Below are 24,705 nucleotides of genomic sequence, written 5' to 3' on the forward strand. Positions count from 1 at the left end.
TGCGTTTATCGCACAATTTAATAGGCCTCTACCTATTTTCGTTGACATTCGCCGCAATCTTTTCTCAACGGTGCTGGTCCGTCGACATGCGTTTGTTGCCACAGTTGATTGTAATGTTTGTAACAGCGACGATATTGTTGAATCTCAAAATCCGCCTTTATATGTTCCGGAAGCTTGTCCCACAGATAATGGATATGATCACCGCACATTCGCAGCAAAACGACTTTCGGTACAAACTGTAACTGTTCGGCGCTCAAATTGCAAATATCGGAAGGTCTCGATAGCAGGATGAACATTATCGCTACTGAGCGATTCGTGATTCCGCACATCTATAAATAGACGTTCGATCCAACTGCCATCTCATTCGATAGTGTGAAAATGAAATTCGTGCGACAAACGTTGGCGATAATCAAAGTGACGAATTGTGACGACAAATTACGGTCGATGGAGGGCAACGCGGAGATGCGCAAGCATGGTACGATGTTACCGACTACTATACGCGGTATCATTTGTGGTCCTTCGAATTGCGGTAAAACCAACGTGTTGATAAGTTTGATAGAAAGTCCACACGGTGTACGTTTCGAGAACGTGTACGTGTACTCAAAATCGCTTCAACAGCCGAAATATCGATATCTGGAGAATTTATTGACATCAATCGACGAAATTGGTTATTTTACATTTTCCAACAACAGTGACGTTATTCCATCGAGCGAGGCGCGTCCAAACTCGATCTTCGTGTTCGATGACGTGGCATGTGATAAGCAAGATGCGGTGAGAGAGTACTTTTCAATGGGTCGGCACTCGAGCGTCGACTGCTTTTATCTCTGTCAGACGTACGCGAGAATACCTAAACATCTGATACGTGACAATGCGAACCTACTGATTCTGTTCAAGCAGGATGGTACCAACTTGAAACATGTGTATAACGATCACGTGAATACTGATATGTCTTACGATTAATTTTGCGCGTTATGTCGCGATTGTTGGCAGCACAAGTATGGATTTGTAGTGATAGACAAAGACAGCTCGCTCAACGATGGTCGGTATAGAAAAGGATTTAACGTGTTCGCGATACCGCAAAGTGATTAGTTTCGTTGCCGATACATCGTGGTGAAACGTAAGAAATTGACACTCTATTGACATGGCTGACAGCGAGGGTATTCGTGAGCGCGAGAAGATTGCGAGGAAAATTGCGAAAACGAGCGAATCGATTCGCAAGAAACATCGCGCTTTGAAGACCGGTAAAATCGAGGAGGATATCGTATTAGACAGACACTTTAGACCTCTCATCGGACCACTACAAAAGATTGTCGACAACTCTAGTTCGATCGTGGTAAAGAACGAGCCGGGAAGTAACATCGACGCGGAAATCCGTTAATCATCCGGAAGCGTGAGAAGGATGCAACACCAGAAAAGAGAGAAAAACAATCTGACGTCTGGTCGAATCACTCAGCGACACCGCATAAATCGAAGCGATTGGTCGCTTCATCGGACGAACCGCCGATAACCTCTACACCGTCCGTAACAACGAGAATCGTACCTACGATGCGTGAATTACTTGCTCGCAAGGATGTTTTCGAAACCACGGATGACTCGCTCGTAACGTCCGTTCGAAATCAATTGCAAACGCCGGAAGGTCAAGAAATGTTGCGAGATCAGTTAGGTCCACAGGGTCAAAAGTATATCTGGCCTGTCCTGAGCGGTGATCAAAATAGTGGTATAGATAACGTGTTTGGTGTTTATCTCGATGGAATGATGTTCGGTAATAAACGTTTTGACGTCGACAATGCGGATAGCATAATTATCGACGGCGTACGATACGCCGGTACACCTGGTCTTTACCAGTTGATCTTCAAGAGAACCCCTGATGACATCATCTATACAGAGGATGATAAGCAAACGTATAAGAACATGCTGTTGGCAACGAGCGCGCATAAAGACAATCACGATGCACACGGTCGAATACGGGGCAACAGAGGATACAAGTACAAAGAAATAATCGCACCGTTGATGTCGATCGAACCAAAAAAAAAAAATCTGGAAAAGGAGTATTCATGCCTCACGCGATGTCGCTAACCGACAATAAGATTGATTACGTGCATTGGGACGATCCCAACAAGTTGGTAAATCGTCTACGATTGCTCGATGCTTCGCGCCAAGCGGGTCACAACGGTCACGATAACGAAATCCTGTCGATCATCGAGGAACTTCGCGAAGCCGGCATTATTATAAATTAAACGGAGTCTCGACAAAACTAATCAATCGATTGGTGTCACTCGCATCGATAATGCATATCAACAAATTTGGATTATTTAAACAGCGAAATGATACAACTGATCATAGAGTGATGAAAAGTTACGTGCGCGAAAACGCTCTATGCCGCATCGCTACAGACTATGACGCGAGGTCGCGCAAGATTCGCCGTGTAGCGCATGCCTACCGACGCCGTCAACAAACTATACGTGGATCAGCGTGTTAAAACGTTGAGGAATCAACAGAAAGAGTCAGACGAGAAGCTTGCTGCGTTCGAGAAAGACGTGCGAGCGTTACAAATTGTGATAAACGAGCTTCGGCGGGCGAATATCGCTAGATTAGAAACGAGTAGTGAACGCTAACAAAACGTCAACGAATAACAATGGACAGCAACAACCGATCAAAGATCATCTACGAACGGTTAGCTACGACGGACGGCAACGAACGGTTCAGGAACGGCTGTCGGATCGTTGTCGAATAGCCCAGGAACGGCTCAGATACAGCTATCAAACTGCTCAGGAATGGCTCAAAAATGGCTAAGAACGGCTAACAGACCGCTATCGACATACGGAGGATAAAGAACCTCTTGAAATGGAAATAAACAGCTATTTAATGGTTAAAAAAAGTTTGAGATATAAATGATAATGTAATTTTTTCATACATATTATTACGCGCCGAGAGACCAGCCGCATCGCTAAAAAACATGACATCGTTAAAATCTGATAAAAATATTGAGAAGCTACGACTCGTCAAGGAACTGCATGCTCCAGCGAGAAGAAATTTTCCCCGAAGACGCGTCATAGTGCGAGATTATGACGACTTGGCAAGCTGACATCGTTGTGATGCGTCCGTACTCGCGTTTCAACAAAGGCCACCACTACATACTTACAGTCATCGATGTGCTGAGCAAGTACGCGTGGGCCGTACCGCTCAAGTAAAGGCGGAAGCGAGACGGCTGATGCTATCGCTGAAATAATTCGAGATAGCAACAGGTGCCCAAGAAACATGCAAACCGATATGGGGAATTTTACAACACCGATGTACAATGCCTCATGAAGAAACATGACATCAATCATTATTTCATGTATTCAGTGTTGAAAGCATCGGTCGTCGAACGATCAATCGTACACTGAAAAACGATATGTGGAAGATGTTTACGCTCAACGGAACTTACGAATGAATGGATGAGTTGCCGCGACTCGTGTCGGATTACAACGCACGCAAGCATCGAACGATCGGTATGCGATCCGTCGACGTTACTCCCGCGATCGCCGAAAGACTCTTGGCTACGGTATACAGCACGATAAAGATAGCGGGTTCAGCAAAGTTCAAAGCAGGTGACTCGGTACGCGTTAACAAATACAAGACGATTTTCAAAAAATATTATACATCGAATTGAACCACCGAAGTATTTAAGATCGTTAAAGTGCAGCGTACTAATCCCATAACCTATCTATTTGAGGACTATCGCGGAAAATCTATCGCTAGAGCGTTCTACGAGTTGCGTCGTGCGAATTATCCGGATGTGTACCTCGTGGAGAAAGAACTGCGCAGGAAGGGTGATAAGGTTTACGTGAAATGGCTGGGATTCGATGGATCGCACAATTCTTGGATACACAAGGACAATGTCATTTAATTAATACAAACTGTATGTATTTTTACATATGAAAAATATGAAATACATATAAAATATCTAAAATATATAAAAATATAATATAATATATATGTAAGATGGCATATAAAATATAAAAGAGAAAAAAAATAGATATATCCCAGACAACATGCGCGTCTAAAAAATGTCTAAAGACGTCTTTTTTAAGAGGTCTTTTAGACTTTACCAAAAGATATCTTAAAGACATTTTCAAGACATGTTTTTAAGACATCTTTGAGACTTTGCAATAAGACGTCTTAAAGACATTTTCAAGACATTTTTCTAAGAGGTCTTTGAGATTTTGCAATAAGACGTCCTAAAGACATTTTTAAGACATTTTTCTAAGAGGTTTCTGAGACTTTGCAATAAGATGTCTTTAAGACATTTTTAAGACATTTTTCTAAGAGGTCTTTGAGACTTTGCAATAAGACGTCTTAAAAACATTTTTCTAAGAGGTCTTTGAGACTTTACAAAAAGAGACTTTACAAAAACGTTTTAAAGACATCTTCAAGACTTTTTTGAACAGACACCTGAAAATTGTCTTTTATGACATTTAAACTGATCGATATATATGTTACTATGGTAATAAACAAATCTTAAAACTTTCTTTTATCGTGTGCGTCCATAAGTGTACGTGTCTTATTTTCGTCGCTCACGGCCAAGTGTTAATATATTAATATTAAAGAAAAAGATATATTTAATAAAAAAACCTCTTGAATTTTAAAAAAATAAAGGTAGGTATATATATTTATATTTATATCTTTATACATATATTTATTGGAATATTTTGAATCATCTACATACATGTTGTGTGTTGTTATAAATAAAATCTCACGAATTCTTATATTTTTTATCTTATATTTTCATCTATTATTAGTTTGTCCACGTCATAAAAATATATTTAATGTCGTCATACATAATGTCATCATAATAAAATTTATAATATATAAAATATGTAATATACAGAGCGTCCCATTAAAAGTCCATAAGTGTATGTGTCACACATTTGCGTCGCTTACGGACAAGGATTTAATATTGAAAAAGATTATATACATAATATAAAAAAAAACCTCTTGAAAATTCTCCAAAAAACAAAGATATATATATATATATATATATATATATATATATTTACATGCTAAAAATATTTCTATACATGTTTATATTGAAATACTGTATCATACTTGCCTATTGATATAAATATTGGAATACTGAATCATATACTTGCATATTGTTATAAATAATCTCGCAAATTTTTATATCTTTTATCTAATATTCTTATCTACTATCAGTTTGTCCACGACATAAAAATATCATATATGTATAATGTCATACATATAAAAATTTATAATATTTAAAATATATAATATACAGAGTATCCATTCAAAGTGGCCTTCCCTTTTTATTTTTAAACTAAAAGAGATAGACCATAACAAATATACATGTCAAATTAAATAGTTTGAACTGAATATATTGTGAGCATAATACTTTTACTTTTAAAAGCTGTGTTAAAGAACGGAGAAGTAATGCATACTTTTTTTAACAATGTGGATATTTCGACGCAATATAAGTTGCTGTAGTACTGTTTAAAATGAATACAACAATATATGATTTAATGTAAATGCTTTACGTATTATCGAGTTTTATCGACATAAAATATCGCGGGCGACGTCTACCTTTTCATTTTCAGCCCTGCAATATGGTCAATTTCTGACTCGTGCGTTAGAGATTGACGTATGTTATGTCGTCATGCAATCATAATACTTAAATCAGAAGTTGGCCATATCGCAGAGCCGAAAATGAAAAGGTCGCCCGCAATATTTTAAGCCGATAAAACTCGTAAAATATGTAAAATATTTATATTAAATCATACATTATTATATTTGTTTTAAACATCTGTAACTTTTATTGTGTCCAAATATCTACATTTTATAAAAAATTATGCATGCCATTTCGTTTGTTAACATATAAGCAACTACTACTCACAATAAATTTCACTTTGAAACGTTTAATTTGATATAAATATATATTTGTTATGGTTTATCTCTTTTAATGTAAAAGATAAAGAAATTGGCTACTTTTGGTGGAACACCCTGTATGTATAATTTATAATATGTAAATATAATATTTAAAAATGTATTTTGAAATTACATAAAATTAAAACATTGTCTTAAAATTAATATTTTTAATTTTTTAATATTTTACATTTTTATAAAGTCTGTAAGACTGCCATTTAATTTTCGTTTTAAGAATAATAATAATAATATTTTACATAAATATTATACAAACAATTCTTAAAAATTTTTCATTAATTTCAATATTTTTTATTACAATAGTTTAAAATATTTAATTAAATTCATAAATTTAATGATAACAGGTTTGTATGCAGAATAAAATAGCAGAATGCCAAAAATAAAAAATTTAAAGAATTATCACGCAGACAACAAAATCTATTACAAGCCACATAACAATACAAAACGACAATATTTCCATTAGCCTTCGAAAAGGCTTGTTACTAATAACAAGCAAGATTTTTCTTATATAGAATGCTTTCTCAAAAATTAAAATAGTACAAGACAACTATTCCCTGAAGTAGAAATACAAAATATAGAATCAAATGATATTGAATTAGATAATAATATAGAAGATTCTAATTTATTTTATAATAATAGAGACAAACAAAAAAGCACTTTACATGAACAGTTACATATCTGGGTTACTAAATATAATATTACTTAAAAATCTCTGACAGCCTTATTGTGTATTCTACGGGAAGAAGATCACAATGATTTACCCAGTGATGCCTGAATATTGTTAGAAACACCAAAAAATACAATTATTTAAGAGTGTGGAGATGGCCATTACTTTTATTATGGTCTACAAAAGGCATTACGGGAAAAATTGAAATCTTATAAAAATATCAATAATAATATAATAGAAATTAATATTAATATCGATGGCTTACCTCTTACTAAAAGTTCCCAAAGCCAGTTATGGCCTGTATTTGGCCAAATCTAGAATATTCACATCACGGAACCCTTTTTGATTGCTGCTTTTCACGGTTATAAAAAACCTACGCATGCACAAGATTTGTTAAAAGAATTTTGTGATGAATATCGCATCCTTCACGAGGAAAGATTTTTATTTGAAAATAAAAATTACCGTGTAACGATCAGAGCAATTATCTGTGATATTCCTGCCAAATCTTTTGTAACTGGCTCAAAAGGGCATAATGCATATTTTGGCTGTGGCAAATGTTTTTGCGAAGATGATTATATTAATCACAAAATGGTTTTCTTGGATGAAAATGCCCCGTTAAGAACGAACAGCAATTTCCGCACTCGAGAAAATGAAGAACATCACATTTGCATTTCGCCTTTTGAAAACTTGGCTGTGGACATGATAAATAATTTTCCGTTAGATTATATGCATCTAATTTGCTTAGGAGTAATGAAAAAGATGTTGAATCTATGGATTAAGGGATATCAAATATCACGGTTACGTTCAGCACAAGTACAAGAATTATCAAGAGATATAATAGAATTACGTGAATACATATATACCTATTGAATTTGCACGTCGGTCACGGGGTATTAATGAATTAGATCGTTGGAAAGCCACAGAATATAGAATATTTCTTTTATATTTAGGACCTATTATTTTAAATAAATATCTGAATGCGGATTATTTCCAACATTTTTGCGTTTTACATACTGCTATACGGATTTTAAGTCATCCAGAAGATTGTTTTCGTAATAATTTATACGCTAATCAATTATTGCTTTATTTTGTTAAAATGTTTAAAATATTATATGGCAATGCTAATTTAGTTTATAATGTGCATAATTTAATACATCTCAGTGAAGATGTAAAAAGATATAGCTCGCTTGATACAGATTTAGTGCATTTCCGTTTGAAAATTATCTAAAAAAGTTAAAACAAATATTATGAAAATCAGAAAAACCATTATCTCAGTTAAACAATAGGATAAATGAAAATGCAAGATTTGCAATTAATTCTCAAAATATTATTCCAAATGCACCATTATTTTTAAAACCAATAGAAAACACTTATCTTTAGGATGTGTAAATTCGCACAAGCAGATCAAATTTAAAAATTTTGTGCTAACAAAATTCGCAAATAATTGCTGCTATTTGAAAGATGGATCTGTTTTTTGGATCGAATATATTGGTTTCAAATATGAAAACCCCGTTATCTTGGGAAAAAAATGTATTGATCTTAGACCCATACCAGGATATCCATGTAATTCTGAAAATATGCAAATACATATAGCAAGCAAAGGAATGCATTTAGAAATAATTCCTGTCAAACAAATAGATAAAAAAGCTTTACAAATATCTTTTAATAACGTTTATTATATAATGCCTCTTTTACACTTGTAACAGTGTGAGTATTAAATATTTTATGTTATCATGCTTACTTTGTATAAAAAAAACGTTCAACATTTGGGAATTAATATTTAATCTATATTATTTAATCAATATTTAATTTAATATTATTTTAGATGTGCTATGTTATATTTTGTGACGATTGGTGTTCGACAGTTCCAAGATCTTGGGTGGATTTAAAAAATAAGACTTTTTATTGGCCACCTAAAGAAATTAATGCTACAGGAGCCATAATAAAAAATATCAATCTCAGTGATAATTGGAATATGCGGTTTACCGGCGCATTATAGGACCATATAGTAATTATTATTAATTTAATGTGGTATAATATATAATATGATATATTATGGTATATAATGAGATATATTATAATATAATACAATATAATATAATACATTTTTGTGTATGCGTTTTTTATATAGAGAATACGTATAATTTTTTTACAGAAACTTATGAAATAGCTCGTAAAATTGAAAAAGAAGCAGCAGACATTTCAACGTCGGAAGAAGGGAGATTCGAAAATCTTAATAGTTCAATACAAGATTTAAAGAAAAGATTAATAAAAAAACCACGGTTTCATGATGAGCTTGATGATGGCTATAATAATAGTAATTATATTTATTGCTTTTTCACATTTAAAAGCATTTTATGATAATTAAATATTATTACGCATTAATATTATATATTAATATTAATTATTATTAAATATTATTATATAATAATATTAATTATATTATATAGGTCATTTAACAAAAAAATCTCACAGGTCTTATGTGCGAAAATCCAGCAAAATTAGTACTGTTAATGATAACGAGGAATTAGACAGTATACTTTTATGTTTTTTCTTCCTCTCGACTCCTTTTTAATTGTCTTTTTCAATATTTAAGTCATTCACATTAATATCCATATTATGTACTATTAGATACTAAATGTAAAATAAAAAAGTAATTAAGAAACCATTTCATGATAAATTCGATAATTGTTACAATAAAATAAAATAGTTGCTTTTATTTCTTTTTATAATTATAAGTCTTTTAATGTTAATTAAATATTACAGATTAATAAATTACAGATTAATAGGTTGTATGATTTCATGATAAAATTGATATTTGTTATAATAGAAGTAGTTAATTTCATTTTTTTTTTAATAGTTACAAGTCTTTTATGCTAATTCTTTTATGCTAAATATTATTACAGAATAATAATTAATAAAAAATTGTATCATATAGGTCATCTAACAAAAGAATCTCACCGTTCACCAATGCCTACTGCATCTTATGTTCGAGCATCCAGCAATATGAATATTATTAATGATAATGATGAATTGGACAGTATGTACTTTTAGTTTTCTTCTTCATCTCCATTCTTTTTAATTGTCTTTATTTTAATATCTAAAAGCCATTCATATTGAGCAATACTAGATATAAAATAAAAGACCTAATTAAGAAACAACGATTTCATGATAAATTTGATAATTGTTACAATAAAGTAATTACTTTTATTTTTTTATTTCTTTTTATAATTATAAATCTTTTAATACTCCTTAAATATTATTACAAATTAATAAATTATATATTAATAAATTTTATGATAAAATTAATATTTGTTATAATAAAAGTAATTTCATTTTTTATAGTTACAAGTCTTTTACGCTAATTAAGTATTATTACAAATTAATAATATAAATTGTATCATATAGGTCACTTAATAAAAGAATCTCACCGTATGCCAATGCTTGCTTCATCTTATATTCGAGCATCCAGCAAATTAAATATTAGCGTTATTAATGATAATGAAGAATTAGACAGTATGTATATTTTTAGTTTCTTTCTTCATTTCTATTCTCCTTAATTGTCCTTACTTTATTCTAAGCCATTCATATTCAGCGATACTAGATATAAAATAAAAAAAGTAATTACAAAACCATGATTTCAAGATAAATTTGATAATTGTTACAATAAAGTAATTATTTTTATTTTTTTTTATTTTTTTTATAATTATAAATCTTTTAATATTCCTTAAATATTATTACAGACTAGTAAATTATATATTAACAAATTTTATGATAAAATTAATATTTGTTATAATAAAAGTAATTAATTTCATTTTTCTATACAGCAGAAAGCCATCTTGCTATTCCGATCAACATCATACCTTTTTTGTTTTCCGTTGTAACGCTGATTAGTTTAACATCATATAACAATGAAAAGAAAACTCAGATAAAAAAATGGGTCAAGAATTTTTGATTTGGATTGTTATTTTGTATCTGATAATATTGTCCATATGCGTTTGTTTAGTTACATCCTGTATATGCATGCATACATAAATATATATTTATTTATTTATTTTGTTATTTATTGCAGGTATATAATTATATATATATATATATATATATATATATATATATACATAAATAGTAAAATAAATATAAAAGCTAAGTATAAATAAATTTATAAATTCTTTTAGATATGTTTACCATATATACTCCATGTGACGAAAACGTTGATTCCAATTTATCTGATACCGAAAACTGCATGGAACAATCTGGAACAATATCAAGTATAAAAATATTGCTATATAAAAAATACATGTATTCATATATAATGTTCAAATATTTTTTAATATTTTTTTAAATGTTAATGATCTACCAAATAATGTAGAAGCAAATCATACATGCTGTGGTATGTATCAATGTTATATATTTTTTTACTATACTACTTTTGATTAAACTACTTTCACTTTTGTTTTGGCGCAAAATTATTAAGTAACTATATTTTTTTATGTTTATTCTATCAAAACTGAATTAATAAAATTAATAATAATATTTTACATAAAGATAAATTTATATTTTCTTCTTTTGCATATAGATGCATGCCGTAAAAATATATCACAGATACATGCAACACAAAAAAATATGATGAGAAAATTGAATATAATAATAAATTTATTGACGAACGAAGAAACACAATCTCATACTGCATCCAAAGAAGATACTCACTTGTTACCGGAGTTTCCATTGTCGACAACAGAGGATCTTTTAAAATTTGAAGAAGATCTTAAAACAGACAAAGACATCCGAAGACAATTTGTAAGTATTACATTTTTTTCATTCACTGAAAATAAAAAAGATTTACTTTTATATAATCGTTTATTTTACACACACTTTTATATTTTTACACTTATTCACTTTTGAAAAATGAAATATTTTCATTCCGAGATTACAAAAATGTAATGAGAGAGTATAAAATATACAAAGAGTATAAAATGGAGATGGATGGCTATATTAATACACTTAAACGTACCTATCTAATATTTATGGATTATTGGCTGATATATTCCTTACCTTCACTACATGACTTCGTACTGCGTGATTAGAATACACATGATGGAAGATTTTTCAAAAGGCAGTAGAATATGCATATCCTTGCGCAAGTAAAAATTTACTCGTAATTATCACAGTATATTTCGAAGAAACTGAATGCGTTGTAACACACTGAATGGATCAGAGTTTCTTTAAGATTGATATTTTCACTGAACTGATTAATACTTTGCAAGCACAAATCAATATTTTGCAAAAACGTGTAGTAATCATTTTGTATCCTCACGCATGACGCACATGGTGCTAGAACAAATTTCTATATATTACTAGACTACTAATTCTACGAAATGCATGGCCCCAAAAAGTATGTACAGAACACATGCGCACAGCACACATACAAAAAAACACTTTTCGTCTGTAGACGTCGGCCATGGCTGCGGTTTATTTAAATATATATATATATATATATATTTTTTTTTTGATTCCAGAAATCCAAGTTTTCAAAAATTGGAGGAACAACGTACGCAAACAAAATCAGAAATATTTTAAAATACATATTAACGGATACTTTGTGCCAGAAATTATCTTGGACAGGACAAAAAGAGTCTATGTCTATAAAAGACAAAGGATTTGCCGCTATAATTATTGGTAATTGTAAATTTTTTTTCTTACTGTTAATATGTACAATTATTTGTTGCTCATTTTAATTCTTGTTCTTATTGCAAATAACAAATATAAAAACTTTTTGCATTGTATTTTTTTTATTAGTTTGCGATTAGATCACATTTAAATAATTATATACATATACATATATATATATATATATATATATATATATATATATATATATATTGTGACGTTGCCGTCTCGCGCACGTCCACCGGATCTCTCTCCGAGCGCGGAAAACGCATCCGCGCCAGTCTCAAAACATTAGAGCCGAAATCTCCAGAGGGGCGTTATTTGTCGGACTTATTTCATCTTTTTAATTGTATTATTATTTCCTTATTTCGATACAACACAGGAGCCTTATCGGAGAAGCGTAAAAACGGCCGCAACAATCAAAAACAACGATCACAACAACTCGGAAGATCTTCGGAAGGATGAAAGGAAAAAGGAAAGGAATTATCAACCACCGAATTCGGAAGCGTGGCGAGAAGCGCGAGAGGACGAGGAGGATCCTCGCGCCTCGACGCAGGACCGTGCGGAGACGTGCCCCTAAGGATCCCGAAGGAGCTCCATCGCCGCGAGGCATGGCGGGAAAAAGAGGAGATCGGCGAGGGACACCGTTGCGTTCCTCGCTTCCGAGATCCCGGCGGAATTCGCCAAGGCCCTCTCCGAAGGGCCCCGTGGAAAAATATTGATCGCGATCTCGGAGGTGCGCGCGCCCCCGGTCATGAGCGTGCCGCCAGACGGCTGCCTCGCGTGTTATCGCGTGATGGACCGTGATAACACGCACCCCGGTTGCGCATCCCCGGCTGGCCCGGCGTTACCGATTCTAGATCGCGGTGCTCCCGGATCAGACTAGCGCGAGCGTGAGCGAATGTTAGACGTGCTTTGAGCGAGAGCGAAATACGCGAGCAGGCGTGGGCGTGCGAGGAGAGATCCCGGACGAGAGCGAAGAGTGCGAGAGCGTAATTGCGGCAGGATTCCGGGAGGACGAGACCGAACGAGAAGTAGCTGTCGAACCTCCGGACTTTCAAGAGCAGAGCATCGTGCCGGTGAGGTTATCCCGCTACGTGTTAGCCACGCATGTTCGCGATATCGGGATCGTTCTGCCGTCGAAGCCGTACTTTAGTGTTGTGTTCGTGTTCGAGTTCCGCTCGGAAATTTAGCGATTATCGCGTCATGGTAGCGTAATTGTATTAGCGACACGGCCTCGTCGACAAGCGATCCGAGCCCCGAAGAGTCTCGAGTATTGGACTCAATAAATATTGCGCGTTGTATATCATTTATATCGTCTCTGGAGATCGCGGACCGAGACTCTGCGTAATATATTAGCGCGTAATTTCTCGTCGTCTAGCGTCTAAGTCGTGTATGTGTGAGGTCGCCGAGTGTGAGTGTGTCTCGCGATTAGGTATTCCTGTTGTTAACCATCGAGAATGAGGGCGTTTCGTGCGAATATTTCGGTTTATTATATTCTTTGTCGAATCGTATGCGTTAGAATGGATGATTGAGGTAGTGATTTCGCGGAAAGTATGGAGTATCGTTCTGAACGTTGCGAGCTAGATTAGCGAGGTGCATGCTAAGGATGCACTGGATGCATGTGGTAACCATACGGCATGGTAGAATAGCGAGCGAAATATTATTGATCCGCGAGGGGTCCGATAATCGACTCGGTATAATTGCTTTCGGGCACAGGCCCGATCGGCTCTAATTTAACGGCGTCTGATTTTCGGTGGCGCTAAGTCGTTTCTAACACCCAGACTCGCTTCCGCGAACTTAATTAACACTGAGCATATCACCGCTTATCGTTGTTATCATTCGGACACACCTCTAAATTAATAAAGTTGTTATCTCTTTGTTACGTTCGACGAATTTAATTTCTTTTACGCGTATTTGTCACTCTGTGTCGTCTCTTGCTTCTATATCGTGTGCGATCAATATCCGCCCTGCCCCTCTACCGTTAGGTGAGCTAGCCCGCCCGCGACGAAATCGGATTCTTTCTTCGCGTCTTTTTCGCGCTTATCTCGCCTATTTGACGAAAATTGATACGTGCAAGACCGTATTTGGTGCCCAATTGCAATTCTCGCGAGTTTTAAGGTTTCGTCACGGCACACGCGGAACACCTTCCACCCCGTTCCCTCCCGGCGTATAACCATTTCTCGATTCCCTGTATTTTTGTTGACGATCCCTTTTTCCGTATCTCCCGACCGGCGAATCGTACTCCCGTTCGCCGGTGCAACGGAACATTCGCGCGACGGAGAGACCGCGTCGGCGGACGCGCTCCGAGCTCGCGAAGGGAAAAGTCGTCGCAATATATATATATATATATATATATATATATATATATATATATATCATAATTGTACATTTTATATTCTGAAAAAATGTCTATATATGTATATAGTTAAATATAAATATTTTTAAATTATATATAAAATATATATATATATATATGTATATATATATATGTTTACATATATTTTGTATATAATTTATAAATATTTATATTTAAATAATATATATCTATATATATCTTTTATATATACAGGGTGTCTTACCAAAAGTGGCCACCCCGTTTTATCTTTTAAAAGAGATAGACAAATATAATAAACATATATATATATATATATATATATATATATATATATATCATAACAAATATATATCAAATTAAATGGTTCAAACTAAACTCTATTGTGAGCATAATGATTGCTTCTAAAAGTTATCTGTGTTAGTGAGCGGAGAGGTATGCATAATTTTTTTATAATAATGTGAATTTTTCGATACGAAAAAAGGTATAGCGCTGTTTGAAACGAATACATCGATATATAATATAATGTGAATATAATATGAATATAATATGAATATTTTACATATTATACGAGTTTTATTGACTTGAAATATTGCGAGTCTACCTTTTCATTTTCGGCCCTGTGGTCTGGCCAACTTCGGATTGAGTATTATGATCAAATGACAACATGACATCTGTCAATTTCTAATACACGAGTCAGAAGTTGATCATAACGCAGGGCAGAAAGTGAAAAGGTAGATGTCTCCCGCAATATTTCAAGTCGATAAAACTCATATAATATGTAAAATATTTATATTATATGATACATCGTTGTATTCATTTTAAATAGCGCAACAACTTTTTTCCTATTAAAAAATTCACTATTATGAAAAAATTATACATACTTCTCTGTTTGTTAATACAGATAATTTTTAGAAGTAACCATTACGATCACAATAAAGTTCAATTTGAACCATTTAATATATATTTGTTACGGTCTATCTCTTTTAGTTTAAAAGATAAAAGGGGGCCACTTTTGGTAAAACACTCTGTATATATATATATATATATATATATATATATATATATATATATATATATACAGGGTGGGAGCGGCGGAGGAGGTTGATTATAAGGGTGCTCGAGGAAAAAAGGCTTGTAGGGCAGGTGCAAGGGGAAAGGCAAGGACTAAAAGAGAGGAGAAGGAAGTGCAAAGTGCAGAGCGCAGATCTGAGGAGAATGGAGGGAAGTAAAGCGGGGAGCACACACTTTTGCATAAGCGCGTAACCATAAACATAAAGAAATTGATTGGTCCACAAATGTATGCATAAGAAAATGAACCAATCAATTTCCTTATGTTTATTGTTATGCGCTTATGCAAAAGTGTATACTCCCTGCTTAAGACGGACAGGAGATGAGGAAATTGGAAGGAGCGAAAGATATAGTGGCAGTTGGAGGTTAGGATGGAAAGAATTGATGAGAGAGAGAGAGGAAGGAGGTTGACGAGAGAGAAGACGTTTGGAGCAACACAGGCACAGCGTGAGAAGGGTCAAATAAGGATGAGGTGATGGTCGAGAGATGGTGATGGAATTAAGAAAGAGGAGAGGGGTCGGTAAGAGAGAAAAGGAATACAGGGGTAATACAGGACGTAATGGCAGAGAAGAACAAGTGTGATGGAAATATGAGAGATGTCGCAGGAGGTATGATTGGGGCAAGGATCGAGCACATGGAATTAAGCACGGTGGCAGAACCGGAAGAATAGTGCGTAGTGTGCGCAGTGATATAGAGTTAGGTTAGGAGTATCAGAAGGGAGAAAAGTAAGTGGAGGATAGCGGAGGAGCTGAGTGAGAGAGAGGATAGGGTGAGGAGAGAGAAAGAACGGTAAGGCAGAGTGGAGTGAGAAGAGTGAGGTGGAGTGATAAGAGAGAGAGAGAGAGAGAGAGAGAGAGAGAGAGAGAGAGAGAGAAGGAGGAGGAATGGAAGAGGAAGGAGGAAAGGAGATGGAAGGAGGATGGAAGGAGGATGGAAGATGGAGGGATGGAAGGAATGGAGGAGATGGAGAGAAGGATGGAAGGATGGAGTGGAAGAGGGAAGAGGAATGGAAGGAGGAAGAGTGGATGGAATGGAGGAAGGAGAGGATGGAGAGATGGACAAGGAAAGAGAGAGGGAAGGAGGAATGGAAGGAAGGAAGAGAAAGAAGAGAGGAATGGAAGGAGGAAGGAAGGAAGGAAGAAGATGGAATGGAAGGAAATGGAAGATGAGGGAGGAAAGAGAGATGGAAGGATGGAAGATGGAGGAATGGAAGGAAGGAATGGAGAGGATGGAAGAAGAAGAATGGAAGGAAGGAAAGAAGAGGAAGGAAGAAAGAGGAAGGAAGGAGGAAGAAGGAAAGAAAGGAGGAAGAGAAGGAAGAGGAGGAAAGAAGGAAGGGAGGAAGGAAGGAGGAAGGAAGGAGGAGGAGGAAAGGAGGAAGGAAGGAAGGAAGAGAGGAAGGATGGAGGAATGGATGGATGGAGTGAATATGGATAAAAGGAGAAAGGTGAGAAGGGTGAATAAGAAGTTTGAGGAAGAAGAGCGGAGCGGAGAAGAAAAGAATGGAGAAGGAAAGGAGACAAAGAGAGAGGCAGGATGGAAGAAGAAGGAAGGAAGTGAAGTAAGGGCAGAGAGAGAAAGCGAAGGGTCAGAGGAAGAATGGAGACTGGTGAAGGAGAGAAGGAACAGGATAGGGGGAATGGAAGGAGGAGGAATGGATATGGAGGGGTGGAAGGAGAAGGAATGGAAGAGGAAGATGGACAAAGATGGATGGAGGGAAGGAAAGGAAGGATAGGAAAGAAGGAGGAAGGAGGAAGAGAGGAAGCTGGAGAAGAGAGGAGAGATTAGGAGGAAATGGGGAGTGGATGAGGATTTGACGATGGAAGAAAGGAGGTTAAGATGGAGGATGGTGGAGAAGGCAAGGGAAGAAAGAAGGAAAGGAAGAAGTACACTGGTGGATAATAGGAGGCTGTGGATCGAGGGGAAGGAATGGAAATGGGATGAGGAGAGAAAAGTATGGTGGGAGAAGAGGGCTAGGTAAGGAGGAAGGGAAAGAAGGAAAGGACAAAGGAGGGGGTAAAGAAAAGGAAAGGTCATACATACATACATATATACAGGGTGTATATAGTATATATATATACATATATATATATATATATAATTATCTAAATGTAATCTAATCACAAACTCAAAAAAAAATACAATGCAAAAAGTTATTTTTATTTTTGTTATTTTCAATAATATATATTTTTTCTCTTACGTAATCTTTGTCCATATGTACAAGAAAAAAATGAGAATTACTGAAAAATAATTAGAAATAAATTTTGCTGTTTTTTAGAAAAAGTGAAATTTAAAAAATGAGAATAAAATAGCTCATATATATAATCATAAATTTATATTTAATATATATATATATATATATATATATATATATACAAGCAATTTTTTTCTCGTTTCTTCAAATTTTATTTTAATTATTTTTTTAATTATTTTTCAATTATGTATTTTATTTTTTTCTGTACATACGGGCAAGGATTATATACAAGAAAAAAACATATAACATGAACATATAACATGAACAAAACATGAACATATTTTGTATTAAATCATAAAATAATTTTCTTTTTTTGTTTTATTTCATCAACTTTACGATTTTTAAATATATATCAAAAAAAATCTATGTAATACAACGTATAAATATTAATTATATACATATATATGTATATATATATAATTATATATATATATATATATATATATATATATAATAAAGTAAATATTCAATACAGTCCAATATATACATACATATTATATATACATATATATATATATATATATACATATATATACATATATATATATATATATATATATATATATATATATATATTAGACACTGTGTTGAATATATTACTTTATTTTATGATTTGCGACTAATAGAAAGAATAAAATAATCTAATAATTATCTAATAATCTAATATTTATATAATTTGTATTTGTCTATTTCAGGATACATATCAGAAAATAATTCATGCAGCCTTCATGAAGGATAAAGTCATTCAAGAATGGTTACGACACGCAGGAGATCGAATTAATTATGCAAATAAAAAATTACAATGTTAAATAAAATTAATAATTATAATTGTATTAAAAAAATTGAATTTAAAAATATTTAATTATAAAAAATTATATTTAAAAAATATTATTGTATTTAAAAAATAATTAATTTTCAAATAAAATTTATAATTAAAGTTTAAAAATAATGTGTAATTTTCTAACTTTATATATATATATATATATATATATATATAATTTAAAATATTACCGATCGAAATCACAAACGTTTCAAAATAATCTTATATATGACGTTTTAAAGACAATTTCTCAAAGACGTCTTAAAGACAATATCTTAAAGACGTCTTAAAGGCAATATCTCAAAGACATCATAAAACAGGACATAAGACGTCTTAAAGACATCATAAATACGTCTATCTGATAGTTTTATAAGACGTCTTAGTAATTTTAGGACGTCTTAGACGCCTTGAAGAGACGTCTTAGACGTCTTCATGTTCTCTGGGATATTTCTTGTTTTCCTGTCGGTAAGTTGATACATACACACACATACATGCATTACATTACGTTACATTACATTACGCTACATTATATTACATTTTATAAAGGTATCCCATAATGCCCCCACGGTAAAGTATCAGCCGTTTCGGATACGATATACCGCTTATCATTGTACGGACTTAGAGCAATTTTTGTCTCGCGGATGGTATATACTTCGTGTGTAATTTTGATCTAATACACGATTGTTGATGTGTCATTTCAATCTCTTCATTCAAACATCGCGTGTAATCGTCAAACGTTATCGTTCTCGCAACGACGTTATTCTTGACGCCTTTGACCTTTTTCTTTTTTACCATCTCCTCGCAACGCGTACATTTTTGCTCTAAGTCCAACAAATTCGGTCATGATCGCGTCATTATTTTTATCTTTCATTAAACCCGGTACTTTTTTATTTACAAGCGGTATATCGTACGCGTTGTTAGCCGGATAATCGCTCGTATCGAATCTATCGATATCGCGTTTCATATTCTCATATACATTGTCGCATTTGATGTGATAAATTAAACTATCTGCCGGTGTACATGACTTTACAATTGCCGCGATATAACGGTAACATGTATTCGTGATGAAACTCGTTTTAGAAATGTCGAGGATGCACATACCGACGTAAATAGGTTTGTTAAATTTTACTTCCAAATTCCGCAATTCGACGGCGGTCAGATTCTCAGAAAACACGTTTCTACTATGGAAATTCGGTTTTGCGATCATTGCCTCTGCACCGAATCTTCCATCCCACTTTGTTAATAATTTTACATTAACATGATTGCGTATAATTTCCATCGTTTTGCCAAATACCGCATTATTCATTAATTTATATAAATTTTTTTCGAAATCATTTCTCGCGAGTGTTCGAAATTTTGTATTGAGTTCTATATAATCGCGAAGCCATGGAGATTGTGAAAATTGCAATACACAATGAATCTTTGCTACTCGAAGACTGTGACGAGTACACTGGTGCAGGTTGCAGTAGTGTATCACGTAACGCTTCTTGTCATATAATGTCGCGAGGAGCTTATCCTCCCGTTTACCGGGAGGTTCATCGCGTGTCGGGCAAAACGGTAGGTCAGCATGCGCATCGTGAAGATGTTGCGAATACTCGAGGTCGACTTCAAGGATGTAACCAGGCGAATCGAGCGCAATCAATGATGTATCAAAACTGGTCACGTCGTTGACCCATCGAAAATCGGCATAGGGCAATAGTTGACACATTGCCCATCCATACAAATTATTGATATCAAAGTATGTTAAATACGATGAAGATTTCGATGGATCATACGACTGCATATACTTGTTATTAGCATGCGCATATTTGCCGGAACATTGACTCAAATCGCCGCGTATTCCCTGTTCGATAAACATAACCATGTCAATATCAGTAAGTAATTCGAACATAATATTTATATGTTTCAACATGGCATCCCACATGTAACCGGGGAGAGTAAAGTAATACGCGGCATCGAAGCCATAACTTTTAATGCAACTTTTGCGGAAATTTTCAAAAATATCTGCTAATAACAAGACATTTGTTTTTAAATATAGATCACTGTATTCGCCTAGCGAATGGAGAATCGCTTCCAGACAGTCTCGGCGTGCGTGTAATCTCTTTCGGTTACAGTGTCACCGGTCAAAGAACTGTGAATTGCGCGATGGTAAACACGTATCTTCCAGCCTGCCGACGCAGTGAATATATTCGTACGGAAAGACGCCCTTCTGTGTTAATAAATTGAAATTGTCTTCTTGTACATTTTGAAATTTTGATTAAAAAATTTTGAATTTGTCTTTATTTAAAAAAGATGTCAATTTGTCAAGGCTGGCTGAAAGAAATTTGAAATATGAATCTATAAAACGCAAATGATTTTTTGATTTCTCTTCTGCAAATTTAACATTTTTTGTAAAAAATATATATTTTTCTTTTGTTATCGCCAATAACTCAATTCTCCCTTCAAACGCTGTAGCTATTTCCTTGATAATGAAATGTGAATCGTAACGGGATAAATTATGAAAAACTATTGGAATGTAAAAAGAACCCCTATAATTTAATTTGCAATTTGAATGCGCAGGTCCTTGGTACCGCCCGGTCAGATAGCAATGATCGCATACTCGTGTATCGTCCGGCAAGAATGGTTTCTCGCAAATGTGACAATGTGTTGCGCTGTTAAATTTTTCCCATTCTTTTCGCGTTAAATTTATCATGGGAACATTCGTGGTTAGAATAATCTCTACGCGATGCGCTAAATTTTTAGTTCTTCGACAAACCATGAAACGCAATCGGTATTACGGCGAGAATGATACGCGGATAATGTGTCATCGTACGCGCAATGTATATAATAAGCTATGCTAAATACTTGATGATGCTGGTAAGTTTTTCTTCCTCCGTCTTCTTCAAAACTCACTCCAAGTCGGCGTATACGACAAAAGGCAGTCGCCCTTTCCTGTTGTAATTGTTGAACTTGAGCCACTTGTCATTCCCCTTTCAATAAACGGATGGCGCACTTGTTCATTTTTCTACAGTCCACTGTATACGATTGTAATTTATCCTCCGGTCCAAAGTAATGTAAACATCTGTTAAAAAAAAGAATTTTTTTTTCATTTAATTTTTCTTTTGCATATATTTAATAAAAAGAAAAAATATATAAAATATATAAAATATACCGATCGCAAATGTATTTTTGACCATTATGTTTGCTCAGTTGCGAGCTTACGAGACGGTATAAATTCTTGATCCACGCAAAATGTCCGACGTTGTCATCCCGTGGATCTTGCACGTAAAGCAAGTTGAAGTGTTTATCTCTCTTTAGCTCGCTCAGTCGGACAATGTTCTTTTCCTCGATATTATATACATTTATGGAGATATCATTGGCAAGTTCGAATTTTTTAATTTGATTAACAGTCACTGGAAACTCAATGTCCTGGAGATTCAGCACTATCGTATAATGTGGATACGATGATTCTCGATCCACTTTCAATTTAGCTGGGTGTAGAGCAGCGACTACGCGAAACACGCGTTATCATTAGACTGCACGTTTATCATCGCTCTCTTCTTCATTACTTTTTGCGATAATTTTACGTGACATCCCGCGCGCATTGGATTATACTTGTTTATGTTTATAGTTAAATCAAGTATTCGCGACAAAGACCTCCCACTGTCGTGCTTTTGAAATTCTTCGAGCGATGCTAGAATGGGCACAATAACGCGCCGCTCATACATTTGCATAAATCTGATGTACGAAATAGTTCATAGTTTTTCGTATTTATGCTTTTATTTGCGCGCTTGTCATCTGTCACAAACTCGCCGTTGAACACAGTATTCATCTTCACATTAAAATGTTTTTTTATCACATTTTTCACGTGTTCGAACACAATGTCTTTGAGATCCTCAGGTGAAAAATTGAAGCGGTTCGATATAGTTTTGTTAATCACTGCATCAGTCAATACGCGGTTTTCGAACGCGGTATCGATCTCTCACCAAACGAGTCTTTCCGCGTTATTGTTACCACTATAGTTACCACCACTAGGTATAAACTATCTCTGTAATCGAGTCTTTACACCTTCGAATCGCGCAATTCTGGCCACTAAAGATTGTCGAACTACGATCAAGAGTCGCGGACGCTTGACACGACTGCTTTCTTCGAGCTGTTTGATAAATTATTCCGCACCGCTGCGCCTACGCGAAATATTCGCCTAAAGTAGCGACTTGGTGCGACGGCTCCAATAGCGTTCAGTTTGCTCAAGATGTTCCATGTCTATATTGAACACTTGGCACACAACACAGTATCCGCTAAACTTTTTTCGATCGATGTATGCTGTTTCAAATCCTATACTGCGGTTTTGACATCCTTTGTTCTTCGTTATATGTTTCATTCGGCTACAGATCATCTGTGAATGCGTCGTTCTTCTCCTTATCGTTTGTTTAGAAATTCCTAAGTCTGCTGTGCAACTCTTAGAGTTCGAATATTCGATCCGTCTGTTTATCTTCGCGTCCACACGGTTTTAAGTTTCTAACGTTTGAGAGTCCGTAAATAGGCGCGATGTCTATTTTGTTTATAGTATTTATAAATTAGCAGACATCGGCGCTAATACATAGCAATTCTTTATAGAAAAAAACAATAATATTTGAATGGTTGCTTATGGATGGAAGATCGCAAGACGCAAAGCTGTCGAACATTGGCGCTGATATGTCGCAGTCTCCTTCTTTCTTTTTCTCGTCTTTTATACCTGCGCCGATAAACGGTTCTTCTTAGAAAAAAATTCTCAACGTTCAGACCGCACGCAATATACGCTATTTGTTTATAATGTTTATAAAGCAGCCGGACATTGGCGCTCGCCTTTGTATATATGCACCGGTTTAAATGTCCCGCTCCCACGATAAGCGTCCCCTGCCCGCGATAAGCATCCCTTGCCCGCGCGTCATACTTTTCGCGCCAACAAATTCCCCGCGCGGTTTCCCCTCGATCCGCACACCCCTCAGAGGACTTGGGTTAGAACTCTCCTATATACTCTACTAATGGATTACAATAGCAAAAAATCTGCTGCTTTGTACACATTTTTACAATGCATAAAGACATTATAGGAAATATTTCTTACACTTTTATATTATTTTATGTATATATTAGTATTTTTATCTATATATTAGTAAAATAAGGGTGAGCCATTTTAATCAATCCATTGAAATATTTCAGAGTCCTTAAGTTTAAGACAAATATGTTTTAGACGAAAATTGTTTGGTATTGTCAAAGTCATCTAAAGCTTATCTTCATCTGACTTTAAATCAAAATTCAAAGGGTTATTTTAAGGATTACTTTAAAGATTATTTTAAGACTATTTTTTTTTAATAAAATTCTATTTTTCATTGTATACTACTATAATCTTTCTTGAGATCTTTTCAAAACATTATGCTAAAGTATTTTTTTTATTAAGTATTTTTTGAGTTATTTTAATTTGATATCAATTGATATAAAAAAATAATTATTTTGAAGACTGCATATGTATTTATTTACAATGTATTTTTTTCAACAATTTGCGTTTTTTATACCAATTGATTTGTCTCATTATTCTACATAAAAGTATTATGGTAAGATTATTGAAAACTGAATATTTTATGAGATATTTTATTTTTTATATCAAAATATGTTACATTAAGATATAAAATAACTCGAAAAATATTTAATAAAAAATATTTTATTATAGTGTTTTAAAAAGATGTCGGCTAGACTTTCATATACAATCTTCCAGTTTTGATCAAATTTTGTAGGCATACATTTGTAGTAATACATACTAAATGAAATCAAATGCTCAAATGCTAACTTGCGGAAACGACTAGTTTGTAAGATATTTAAATTTTTGTTAAATTTTGGATTTTTTTACTTCAAATACGCAAGATCGGCTTTTTGAATAGTTGGATGGATAGTAAACATAATTTAAGAATTTGTAATTCAACATGGATTTTCAACTTTCC

General features: G+C 34.2%; 1 protein-coding gene and 2 pseudogenes across 1 annotated transcript; 2 read left to right on the forward strand and 1 right to left on the reverse strand.

Annotated features, from left to right (window-relative positions):
* LOC126854273 (phospholipase A2-like) overlaps nucleotides 1-24,705 on the reverse strand; it is a 179,588-nt pseudogene that overhangs the window by 48,302 nt on the left and 106,581 nt on the right.
* Nucleotides 3,434-3,889, forward strand: LOC126854103 (uncharacterized). Its single transcript, XM_050600496.1, has 2 exons — nucleotides 3,434-3,598; nucleotides 3,716-3,889. The coding sequence occupies exons 1-2, from the start codon at nucleotides 3,434-3,436 to the stop codon at nucleotides 3,887-3,889; spliced, it is 339 nt and encodes a 112-aa protein (XP_050456453.1).
* Nucleotides 8,430-18,722, forward strand: LOC126854104 (uncharacterized; annotated as a pseudogene).

Source organism: Cataglyphis hispanica, chromosome 13, assembly GCF_021464435.1.
Source record: "Cataglyphis hispanica isolate Lineage 1 chromosome 13, ULB_Chis1_1.0, whole genome shotgun sequence".
Taxonomy (NCBI): Eukaryota; Metazoa; Arthropoda; class Insecta; order Hymenoptera; family Formicidae; genus Cataglyphis; species Cataglyphis hispanica.

What these genes read in the sequence shown, in the direction of transcription:
- LOC126854103 (XM_050600496.1), top strand. Translation starts at nt 3,434, where the DNA reads ATGGATGAGTTGCCGCGACTCGTGTCGGATTACAACGCACGCAAGCAT. An exon ending in AGTTCAAAGCAGGTGACTCG is followed by an intron (nt 3,599 to 3,715) that starts GTACGCGTTAAC and finishes TATCTATTTGAG; the next exon opens with GACTATCGCGGAAAATCTAT.